Consider the following 12,820-nt stretch of genomic DNA (forward strand, 5'->3'; position numbering starts at 1 on the left):
CCTTTCCGCAGCGGACAAGGCCGCGAGAGGCTTCCCTCTTATCTTCGTGGGTGACATTAACGCCCCAGCGTTAGCATGGGTTACATCTGCGACAGAGTGAAAGGCCACCAATTGGGGAAAGATATCCTATAATTACAATGTACGGTGGTCACGGGCCCTACCCATCCCACGCGCTTGGGTAACAGCGTCAACAGAGACGCCACACCGGATCTCACGATGGTCAAGCGAGCATTCTTAATAGAATGGAACAATCTCTCACTTCATGCATGCCAAAATTCATGGAGCATGTCATCCTTACTCGGCTTACTGATTACATGGACATGAGAGAGAGAGAGATAATAAAACGAGAGAAAGGCAGGGAGGTTAACCAGAATTGTAGCATCCGGTTTGCTACCCTACACTTAGGGGAGGGGGAAAGGGAAAGAAAGATGGAAAGGACAGCGGAGAGAAGAGCAGGCGCGCGACAAAAAAAAGATATAAACAAAAGGAAGCTGTAGATCGGCAGTACTAAAGCCTATTCAATAGGCCACTGGCACGCAAAAAGTTCAGTAAGGCCTTAAATGATTTTCACTGTGCAGAGAGTTCGGGTCGGCATTCCAGCACTGACTGTTCCGACAGGGGTCTGTCGTCAAGGCGGGCCAACACAGCAGCTAGCGACAGTGTGTGCGAGCTGTAGCTCACACACCATGATAGGCTTCCATCCACGGCTGTCCACACGGGACACCATGCTTCAACTTCCGCATCAGGTACTTGACACCCGACAGGGACCTAAACTCGGCGCAACGCCTATACTTCCAAGCTCATACTAAAGCATTTAATGACGTCCCACACCATGCAATTCTCAAGGCGCTTTCAGAACAAAACGTTGGTGCAAAGACCTATTGGTGCATTAAAGGTTCCCTCCGCAACCACAGTGCCACATTGACAAGAGAGGACTGCAGTCGGAGGTTATCAAGCTGGGAAGCAAGGGCAGACCACAAGGGTCCGTCCTTTATCCCATGCTTTTTAACAAAGCCTTAATGAAACTTCTGGCACAGCTGTCTAGTATGCCACGCCAAAATCGCTCACAATACGTGGACGGTATCTCCCCACGGACTGCTGGAGGCAGTGATGGCGAAATGGAATGGACCGTGCATGAAACAATCAGCGCAGTGGGCGGATGTATGTTGAGCCGCGACCACTTTCGTGTTCGTCGGCCAAGTCCGAATTACTAACTCTAGGCCACGCAACACGTCGTCGAACGAGTCAGGAGAACACGCATCCCATCATCCTCAAAGTGAAAGGACATCCCATACCGTGCGTGCGTGGCCTGCGAGTCGCGGGGCTTCATGTACAACATAATCGTATGAACACAGACACTATCGAATGCCTCAACACCCACGCTACATAAATAGGAAGGCTTATCGCGCGCATCGCCAAAAAGCACACGGGGATGAAAGGACAAGCTTTTACAATTGGTGCAAGCCTGTATTACCAGCCGCTTCGTGTACGTCGTACCCTTCCCATACCTCTCCGACGCCGAGAAACACGGGATTAACATCGTTATCAAAACAGCACATAAGCATCCCTGCCCGTCCCTCAATCTTCGGAGAATCAAAAGCTTGTGGAATTATGCTTACATAACACAACTGATGAGGTAATTGACGCTGAGCGCATTTCACACTACGAGCGGCTCTCGCAAACAAATGCCAGGTGGCACAGGGTCCGTATCCTTGATATAGAGTACGTTACGCAGACCGCATCCAAGGTCCCTGTGCCCAAGGACCCCCGAGAAATTTCCTCATTCCCCCCATCCCACGCAAAATGCACCCTATCTACAACGTAGAACGGCGCACCGACTCCGCGTGACTTTTAAACAAGAGTTACAAAGGAGCCACGCATGTAGCTTAGTCGACGCAGCAGAATACCCGCAACAACCAGCCGAGGTGTCCGCTACAAAACCCGCACAGGGCGAAGAAGCTGTCATCGCTTTAGCCTACGTGACGAATACCGCCTGTTGCATCGTTACAGACAGCAAGACAGCCATCCACACCTTCTCCAGGGGCCTAACCTGATTGCAAGCGAACCGCCTACTCGCAAGCTCATCCCCATTCCGTCTCCGCCAAGTTCATTTAATCTGGGCTGATGGAAAGAAGGCGGGGGATATGTTTTATTAATACTTTGCAGTAATGCTTGTGATGATCGCTTTGTGGTCGCTGTGTTAGACCGTGATTGGTTCTGTGAACATTTTCAGCAAGACGAATTTGTTACTTTCCAACAGCATTGTATTTACGCTGTTCTTCTCGTGTCTAACTTCCGTGGTCTACCCATGGCGCTCATAAAATGAACTGATTGAGTTGCTAGACGGGTCTTCCTTTTATATATCTAAGCGGGAAACACCCGCGGCGAGCCGTTCCGGAGTAGAGATATACAGCTCAGCTGTAAAACACTCTTTGGAAATGAAGCGCAATAGCACTGATTTTTGTTCGAGTTAGTTTTGCATAGCAGAACACTTAAGCATGCACAAGCATGGGACAGAGGGATTGTGTTGTATTCACCTCCATTTGTCCTTGTTTGTGCGCGCTTAAGTGTTCTGCTATGCTCTGTGGGGTGCGAAAGACATCCTCACTGTAATCAAGGTGGGGTCTTAAGCACGACTATGATGCTATCCCAGGTGTCAGTTGATAAATATTACATATAGAGCGCTCGCACAAACACAACAAGAAGTGAAGCTTGCACTAACAAGTATCACCCCTTTCTGCGCAGCCAGAGAAGCGTAAATGGCAGTAAACCGCGCAAAAAACACATAGACGGAAAAAGAACCAGACGGGAGAAGCTAAGTAACCTAAGAACTAACCCTTGTGAAATGCTATCCCCGTCAACATCTGCCGTCGGCTGAATCATTTCCCACGGTAAAACAAAAAGAAAGAATAATGAAATAAAGCAACCCGTCTGGCTGCCCTTCGAAAGCTCGTGTAATGTCAGGCGTCTTGTTTTTCAAGCGTAAAACGAGTCTTTACCAAAGAGTCAGGGAAGGTCTAGCCACTTTAGCATTACGAGTCACCGGTCTTATTTTTATCACCGTTAACACAAACGACGGCCGGCCAAGTTTAGTTGGGAAAGTGTTGTACTCTGCTTAAAATGTACTTGTGGATTAGTTGGTTGATCATTACGGCATATGGCGGCGCACAACGGGTGAAACGACAAACTCGAACACAAAAGGCGCTTTTCAACACAAAATCTGAGCACAAAAGGTGTTTTTCAACGCTTCTGTTGTCATGTTGTGTTTGTCGTTTCACCCGGTGTGCGCTGCCATATGCCGCAATGTTGTATTCTGAGGGTCTTTTTTCTTCTCGCCACGACACAACCCTTGACATCGCCCGAAATTAAAAAAAAAGAATAAGATCATGCGGCACGTGGTGGAAGACACGCGAACTAAACGCTAAAGTCCGTGAAATCTAGACGTGTGAGTAGCTTTACGCATACCGTGGTTTGGCCTGACACGTTGGGTGCACTGACGTGTAAAGGATAGCTGGTCCGATGTAACGCTGTCTCTCACACTACAGCAAAGACGTCGCTCCGAAACGAAGTGCACGCTGCGGTGCGATCATCAGCATATTATAAGTAGCGGTTCTCGGCATATTCGAGCAAAGCTTGATTATACATTACTGACTCACAGCAGTTCATATGCAATTCTTATCACATTGTTATAAATGAGATAGCCAACGCGGCAACCACAATTTCTGTTACCGCGATGTCACGCTTTTCTAGGGTCTTTTTGTCAAAGCAGTTTGAAGCACTAGCGTGCCTCTGTGGTAAAACACCTTACTGCCGTGCAGAATGCCTGAGTTCCATGCCGGCTCGTACCGTGAATTTTGCTAGTTTCCATCGCGATTTTCGCTCATATATAATACCGCCGACGTTGCCACAGGATTTTCTGCGACACGGGCTCTTTTAAAACTGTGGCGTTAAAGCTACCAGTGTTTATCCTCGCTGTCCCTGGTATAGACTGTGGATCACCTGCGGTTTATACCCGCATACCACGGCCTGTGGTTTGCGGCTTGTGCGGATGTTACTGGTGAAAAGGGTTTCATGAAGTACCCGACAGGATATCCACGTTATCCATGTGGTGACTTGTGAATGCGGTTCGTCATTTACGGCTGTCCTGATATGCCAGTTTTGTTATATGCAAGCTGAGCAGACGACCACGAGAGCGCCCGGAGGTAGGCGGCAAGATAGATGGATATAGAAATAGATAGATAGAAGGGCTCAAAGTACTTTTGGTTCACTACGAAACGCTTCACATTTAAAATTAGGCTCCACCAGGCATTGAACCCGGACATTCTGCGTCGTATTCAAGTTTTGCTCCACAGACCACGCCAATTCTTGGAACTGCTTTGGTAAAAGACCAGATGGAAGCGTAATCTCGAGGGAGCGTAAATTGTGGTTGCAGTGCTGGCTGTCAGCTGCATAAGAATGTAATTAACACCACATATGTACTCCTATGACTTAGCAAGCTACGTAGATTACAGCGCTGCTAGATTGCGAGGAACTCGGCTAACGAATACTTTTTCTGATATGAACATAATCGGTCAGTAGCGTGCACATTCTTTAGATAAAACTGAAGTATGTGCTCTAACATGAGTGCTGATTGTACGTCGGACCATTAAGCGCCTGTGGAGTCGACGTGCCTGGTAAGGCCATGTGCAGAAAACTACTTCCTCTACATAGAAACGTTAGTCCACATCGTAACGCTTTGGTTCATAGCTCGATAATGCAGTATAGGCAGCCAATGGCGGACTGGTCCGCATGAAACTGAGCCCCAGAATGGGAATCTTCGCAATGGGAATTCCGGCAGCGGCGTTTGTCGGAATGTCGTTGAATGAAAACATAGCTTTTAGTATCTGTTTATTATGGATGTGCTACCGGTTGCTTATAAAATATCTTACAACCGACGTTCCTAAACTGCCGAAATCAGTAAGAGATTTGTCTTTCGACGTTTATCGTGTCACACGAAGATTTGAGCTTTTATGTGATTTGCATGCCATAGTAACATGCCAGGTTGTCGGCTACTCTTGTTTTACAGGTCGCAAGCTCGTCGGCTGCGTCAGGCAGTCGAACAGGAATTGTGAATACAGCTTATGAAGACAGCGAAGAGGTCCACGAAATGCGCGCCGTGTCGCTGCACAACTTTGGCAAGGAACGACAGCGAAGCTCGGCGCCGACGAGGTGCGTATGTTCGCAGGGGGACAATTTCAACATAATTGTTGCGAGCAGTATTGTGGAAAGTACTGAGAGCTCGAGAAAACAACGAGGTTGAACAATACAACACGAATGTTCAGCGCCTGTTGTGTGGTTCTACCTGGTCCGTTCTCGTTTTCCCGCGCTCTATATTCTTTGAGCAAAATGCTTTACTGACTACGCTGCCTATCCACCCTTTTGTATTGCCAGTAAAGTCAGCACTAAAAAAAATAGTGCCAAAGCACGCGCCGCAAGTAAAGGACCAGCATCTTTCTTTATGTAGTACACGCATATTTCCTTATTTAGCACCTTGGTAGAGGGATGACGCAGATGATGGGTAATGTCAGACAACCTTCGAAACTCCCGTCAATCATAAGTTTCATTATGACTGGTTGACTAGCACTAGAAGGAAAGACTTTACACGTGACAGACGCTGACACGTAGAACATTCTTAGGCTTCCGCTGCCGAGGCCAGGACTTCTGCATAAGCTTTCTCAATTTAAAAGTACTGCTTGTACACAAATGGTCCAACATCACGCTTGCGAATATGAGGCCAGACGTATTGACCAAAAATTTTTAAAGCAGTGCATTTCATGTCTACTACCTTCGTTGTGAAATCATTTTAATCAAACATCCAGCTAAGCATGGCGATCATATTGTTGAAACAAAGGCGTGATATTTTCAAACATATTTAAAAGCTTTTAAATGCTTTAATGTAGAACGCTATGCGATTTACACTAGGTTTATTTTATTGAGGCGAAAGCCTTAGACGCCTCATCAAACGCGAAAATTGACCGTTGGCGGCGCAGCGTCGGCGTTAACATGAAGTGATGCAAAAACCATCATCAGGGATATTACGCAATCATAACCTCAAAAACCGGCAAAATCTGCGAAGTCACTATGACATCACATAGGTGATGTTTCGCGATGATGTTATCACATGACATCATCACTAGGTCAAAGGAGGGCAGAACCCGGAGGCCCTGCAAAACCACGCGAGGTGGAGAAAGGCTTCAGGGGGACCAACGCAGTCGACTGCGAAGATCACACGCACTCGCGCGGTTAGTGCGTCGCTGTGCGACTGTTTTCGCGGCATGGAGCTGGCTTAAATTCTTAGTCCTGCACAGAAAATCGCTCCGGCACTACTCTGAAATGCACTACAGGGGTCCTTTTTTTATTGTATCACCTTTTCATGTGGCAAATGCTACATTGGCAAGACCTAACGTGGCATTAAGGACAGATTCAGAGAGCACTGCGCGCCGTTCAGGGCAGTAACAGAACCCAGGGATTTATCGGACAAATCCAGGAAATACCATTGCACACAAAATTTTCATAACACAAGCCTGCATGGCAGGTATAGCTATGAAAAGTGCCCTTTGGTTACCGAATTTTTTTCCATTAGAAAAAAAAGAATATTCTGAGCACTGCCTCTATCGCATTCTCGAAAAAAATTATTTTATGTATGAAACCTGGTACCTTTTACATTACTGATAACCAAATGACCCAACAGACAATTAGGGCGAGGAGAGCATGGGGGACATGAAGTGTTGCCATTTAGTGTAGTATAGTGTAGTGTAGTGTGTGAAGTATACTGAAATAAAATTGAAAGGACGGAAAATAATCTTTTCGCTCTGTAGGATCTGCCCACAACCACGAGGACATCAATAGACTGACATACGACATTTTTTAGTGCGAAAGTGGAAAATAAAGAAATCCTGAAAAGATGAGAACACGGTGTACAGGGAGAGCGCTAAACAACAACTGACTTTTATTCTTCAAACACTTTTATTTTTTCAAACGCAACTTATGTTCCCGCGCACAGTCGTTGTTTCACCTATGTGGGTCTTCCCACACGACGAGGGTATGGCATACACAACCTGTAGCCAACTCCTCGGATCTCCTCGGACACTCCTCGGACCTGTAGCCAACTAGCCGTTGGCTACAGGTCCGAGGAGTGTTTGTTAACTGTATACATCACATGAAATAAACATTTTGGATTGATTTGATTTGATTCATTCAACATCGCTACGGATCTACCTAGGCTTTCGCCTTCACATTTGAATGTTCTCAGCATCCTCCATAATTTTTAGTGCAACATGGAGGCTTCATAAATTTAGAGATATTCGGACAAGGAATGAAGATGGAGCCATGTTACGACACGCGGATCCTTCTTCCTTATGGCTGCAAGTGTTGTTCACTGACAGCGTTTTTTGTGCTCGCGTCATACAGCGAGCCAGTTGCTGAGTGCTCGGTGAGCGAGTAAACACGTGTCATTGCGTGAATGGTGAGTTAATTAGTGTTTGTTATACCTGTCGCCGTGCCGACCACATGTGCTTTACGCACGCATTTGTACGTGGTTATATTTCTGTCTCCGAGATCCGCTTCGCATACCGATATGTTTACATGTGTTTATACGTGCCCATATGTTTGCATATTTCGTTTCAGGCGATCCAGCTTCACGGTAACGACATCGAGAGATGTAAACATCGACCTGCAGTCGGCGGCCATGTGGTGACCAGATGACACGTGCCCCTCGGCTCTTCTAGAGCAACAGCTTTACTGCTCACGCTCCAATCCGCTGTGCGGGATGGGGATCCTCGAAGCCAAACGTTCTTCGTGCCTCTCAACGAAGAGCTGTGATCTTGTGTTACGCCGTCAACTACTCCTGTTTACTTCTGAGCGTGCCACATCGTGAGCATACGCTGCTATTCGGAGACATTCGTACAATTGGCGCCAGTCGATGCGAGTGTGTGAAGATTTGGAAAGAAACGCAGAGCTTTTCTTGCAGTAACTCCAGTTTTCTTCTCCCAAGAACATTGCTCGATTGGCCGTTCAAGTCAAATGCCGGTAATAGCCTAGTGAACATTTTGAAAGAAATAGTAGAATGTGCTTCAAACAATCTTGTCAGAAACTCATAGGCGGAACGCTCCTGATAGCATATTCTACATTGGAAAGCACTTCACACCGCATAAGTATTTTGAGTTTCGTTGGAGGTAAATAGATTGATGGCACACTAGTCATGCGAGAAGCGAAAAAAAATAACGTAGCGGTGAAGCCGATGCCCAATGGTACATGTAGAAATCAGTGTGTGTTCAGTATGATACTCAATAATTTTGCGTGAAGTGTGGCACTAGAAATGTACTTGACGCCATTCGAACGACATATTAGGGTCCTCGACATTTTTTGTTCATGCATTTTTTCATGAGATTAGCTTAGACCAGTGCATTACATTTTGAGAGGCGTGATTCACACACGGTCGCTTTGCGCACGAGCCTTCCGCTTGAAGTGTTCAGATTCACATAGCACAGGAAGTAGTTTAGATTGTTTTGCCGTTTTGTGGCAGCTGTAATCGAAGCATGTTACATTTTAGGTGCCATCGGTCATGCGTGGCAGGGACATTGAAATAGCTTTGCCGTGTTTATTCACGTGCTACGGTTAGCCATTAAAAAAAAAAGACGTGGATAATTTCTCACGTGACAGGATTTGCCATTTTTTTCGTAGACATAATATACACGATCCGAAAATACAGGTGACGTAGGCGTTAGATTTCATTTTTCAACGTCTGGCCTGTATATTAACAGGTATACGTCACAATTATGAGTTGGTGATATCACACTCAAAGCGAGCTGGTTCGCTAGTTGGGGAAAGGCAGTCGCTTCATTCACTGGACATGAAAGACTCTGGGTTGCGCAAGACGCAAGAGTCGCCAGAGTGATCGTCTCAGACACTGGGAACAATTCTTTCACTCAGTTTGCTTCATCACGTGCCTTCGGCAAAGAAAACATTGCGCTAGTAAGAGGCACACACGACGGCGCAACTGTTTTGAGAAGCATCCGCTGCTCCTTGGACAAACGTGTTTCAAGCCATCAGAAGCGACTCCAGATGTGATACTCTAGTCGGGCTGCACCTTCGGATACACGCGTCACGCCGGGCTCTGTGGCTGGTCCATTAGATATATGACGAACTCTTCAAGTGCGCGCATGACAAGTCGACTCCGCCAAGTGAGAGCTTTTCATTTGCGTGTTATGAAGCAAATGCTTTGTGATAAAAATGAAATAAACAATACACAACGCAAATCATGACTCTGATTGCCTTCTGCTCTTGCATGTACATTATGGCAATTGCTGAAACAAAGTATGACGCTGCGGGGAAAAGTCAATCCTAGCTCTTACAGAAAATTTATTGAGAAAATATTGAAACACCACTGCTCAATGTTGAGCAGCGCGTTCAATACCGGCTGCTGCTGTCGCATTTCGATGGAGGCGTAATCGTAGAGGCCTGTGTACTGTGCAATGTCGGTACACGTTCAAAGATGGTCGAAATATCCGGAGCCCTCCACCACCGTGCAACTTATAATCACGTCGTGGTTTTGGCACGCTAAACCCCAGATAATACTAGCAATCGCTTTTGTGCCCCTATATGCGAACCACTAAAAAGGACTAGTGGTGGAGAAGCCTGAAGGAAGCATGAAGGTGGACGGCCTTCTTTGTTGCTCTTTATTAACGCGAAAGTATTTTATGCCGGGGTCCGTGAAAACTTTCATGAGGGATTTCCGTCACAGAAATACGTCAGCAAGATGAGCGCCATGAGATAGCAAAGAAAAGCAGCTAATAAAAAGTTCCGTTGACAGTAGTCGAACCCACTGAGCTATCGCCAAACACGTAACGGAGCCAGCACGAACGCGCCTTTTATCTTCAACACTTTCCTCTCACAGTGCTCTTGGATGAATGGATCCATGGGTGCTATGAGCATGCCCTTTATAACAGGGCGGCGGCACACATGCCACCACCCCGTTACACGGCCTGTGCCACCAGGCTCGAAGCAAAAATTCGTTGTTTCGTAGCAACGGCCGCCAACGTGCCGTTGCTACGACCGTCCCATGGGGCGCGTTTCCAATAGGAGAAGTGCATTTTCGTCAACGCTTTAACAAACCGCGAGGTGGCGGCTTTAGCTTAAGCCTGCCTCATGGCATCCATCCATATCGAAAAATAGCTCTTCGATGCTCGCCTGGCTGTCGAACCGCGTTCCCCTCTCGTCCTGTGAGAATTAAGCGCCAGGCTAGCGGGAAGACACGATGCGCGTAGCGTTTCTCTTCGCGTTTCACGACGCTTTGAAGGAATGCTTATCGAGTACCAGTGTATATTTTGTGCTTGTTAATGCCATCTTTGCGTGGGATTCACCTTATGCGGGGCCCAGGTATACCTTCACAATTTCAGCTACAGCAAGGGTTGACTCATGATCGTGGGCGTTGGTCCTCGCTACGGAGATGTGCCACTAGGCGTCAACGTGGGTGCGTCCACATCAAACGGTGCTCTATCTGCCAAAGTGAAGTAGACATTGTTCAAGCTATCATATACCAATGCACTATAAACAATCAGCTACTTGTGTGACGACAGGTGTCACTTTCGTGTTATACCGATTCCTATGAAGGAGGGATCAGCCATCTTTTTTTGTCTTTTTTTTCTTTCTTCATCTCTTTCTTTGATTTTCGCTCTTCTCTATATTTTTTCTGTGCGTTTTTAATCCTGGTCATTTAAATGTTTTCCTGCTATATATATTTCTTTTCATTTCTCGCTTCTTCTACCATTCTTTCCCTTTCTTCCCTTTCTTTCTCTTTATTTTTCTCCGTTTGCTTCTTTCTAAGCTATTCTTCACTCTCTCGCCCTCTCCTTACCCTCACTTCTATTTCCTGCCTCAGTGGTATACTATACTATAGAACGCTCTGCTAGCGTGCCTCGATAGCCAAGTGGTTACGATGCTCGCTTTCACTGGACGAATCGGCGCACGTGCTGTGGGAGCGAAGCAGAAGAGGTCGAAGATGATTATTTTGTGTTCAACCATCACGCACCAATGCTCGGCCTAAATAGCTCCACTGTAAAAATTTTAAGGCGATTCATCTAAAGCCTCTTGATGTTGGAAAGTAGCGCCGCTGTTTTATCCAGGCCGCCGCACCCTCGCCGCGCCGTCAACCTCCTCTTTTTTCACCCTCTCTTTCGTGGAGCTGGCGCATCCGCAACGCTGAGTGGCTGCGACGCGCGATACCTCCCAGTCAGGTGACCCTGACGTCACGAAAAGCGCGCGCAAGCAAACTTCGCGCGCTTTTAGTTGCTCGCGCAAGCCATGAACCCTCCAGGCCTGAACCCTTCAGGCGTGTGTGTGCGGGTGCGTGCGTGTTTGTATGTATGCATGTGTGCGCCTGCGTGTGTAGCTGCGTGTGCGCGCGTATTTGCGTGTGTGTGTTAGTGCATGTGCGCGTCTGCGTGTGCGTAGGTTTGTGTATGTGCGCGCCATTGTGTGCGTGCGTTTGTGTACGTCTTCGCGCCTGTGTGTGTGCATGTATGCTCCTGCGTGCGTTTGCACATGTCTGTATTGGCGCGTGTGTATGTGCGTGTGCGCACGTATCTGTGTATGCGTGCGCCTGTGCGTACGTGCGCTTGTGGATATTCGCGCATGTGTATGTATGTGTGTGCGTGCGTGTGTGTCTATTGCGACTGTACCCACGTGTGCATGTATGTGCGTGCGTGTCTGTCGCGACTGTACCGCGAGTGTATATATGTGGATGCGTGTATCGCGTGTGTATATATGTACGGGCGTGTGCGTGCGTGTCTGTACGTGTGTGCATGTATATGCGTGCGTGTCTGTATCGCTTGTATATGCGCGTGTGTGTATGTGTGTGCGTGTCTGTATCGCGTGTGTATGTGCGTTCGTTCATGTCTGTATTGCGCGTGTGTATGTGTGTGCGTACGTGTCTGTATCGCGTGTGTATGTATACGCGCGCGTATGTTTAGTGCGTTCGTTCGTGTCTGTATTGCGCGTGTGTATGTGTGTGCGTGCGTGTATGTATCGCGTGTGTACGTGCGTGGGTATGTATGTGCGTGTTTGTTTCGCGTGTGCGCGCGTGTCTATATGTGCGTGTTTGTTTCGCGTGTGCGCGCGTGTCTATGTGTGCGTGTGTGTCTATATCGCGTGTGTATGTGCGTTTTAGTGTGTATGTGCGTGCGTGCCTGTATCGCGTGTGTATATATGTGCGTGCGTACGTGTCTGACAGCGGCATTGGCACAAAAAGGCTTCGCGCCCACTCATTACGACCAATTCAATTTAAGTAAACCACCACATTTCTTCTTGGCTACCTTCTTTGAGGTCATCATGACAACAATTAGGAACGAAATTCTCGACTATACTTTATGCTGCTTACATTATACGCGCTTGATACACCTCTGCGTTACGGACAGCCGAAGCGGCGACCGAGAAGTAAACCGCTCTGCCGCCAGTTGGTATACTCATTTTTTTTTTTTCGATGTGCATCCGCTTCTATTTATCGCAGCGTCTTAAAAATATATTTGTCATTATGTTCTATATGAAGCTCACTTTCGTCACGACGGCTTTAAGAGACAGATTCTCATTTAATGCTTCAAGGGGCGCCGAGTAAGCAAGCGCGCGCAGTGATTCAATGCGGCTGCGTCGAGCCAGTGGAGGGTTCAGCGTGCCGTGCGCACCGCGCCGGCCAGGGGAGGGGAGAAATCAGAGAAGGATTGAGGAGGAAAACGCGCGCGCGGAGGAGAGTGTCGCTACTTTCAAAATCAAGGGGCTTTAGATTCAT

The 12,820-nt window shown here is 47.3% G+C and overlaps 1 protein-coding gene across 1 annotated transcript in view; it reads left to right on the forward strand.

Moving 5' to 3' along the window:
* LOC119386471 (dual oxidase maturation factor 1) overlaps nucleotides 1-9,285 on the forward strand; it is a 346,172-nt gene extending 336,887 nt beyond the window's left edge. Inside the window, exons 8-10 of the mRNA XM_049413941.1 lie at nucleotides 583-746; nucleotides 5,066-5,212; nucleotides 7,666-9,285. Coding sequence (XP_049269898.1) covers nucleotides 583-746; nucleotides 5,066-5,212; nucleotides 7,666-7,743 — 389 coding nt within the window. The 3' untranslated portion in view covers nucleotides 7,744-9,285. The remainder of the gene's footprint in view (nucleotides 1-582; nucleotides 747-5,065; nucleotides 5,213-7,665) is intronic.
* The last annotated feature ends 3,535 nt before the right edge of the window (nucleotides 9,286-12,820 follow it).

This window comes from Rhipicephalus sanguineus, chromosome 3 (assembly GCF_013339695.2).
Source record: "Rhipicephalus sanguineus isolate Rsan-2018 chromosome 3, BIME_Rsan_1.4, whole genome shotgun sequence".
Lineage (NCBI taxonomy): Eukaryota > Metazoa > Arthropoda > Arachnida > Ixodida > Ixodidae > Rhipicephalus > Rhipicephalus sanguineus.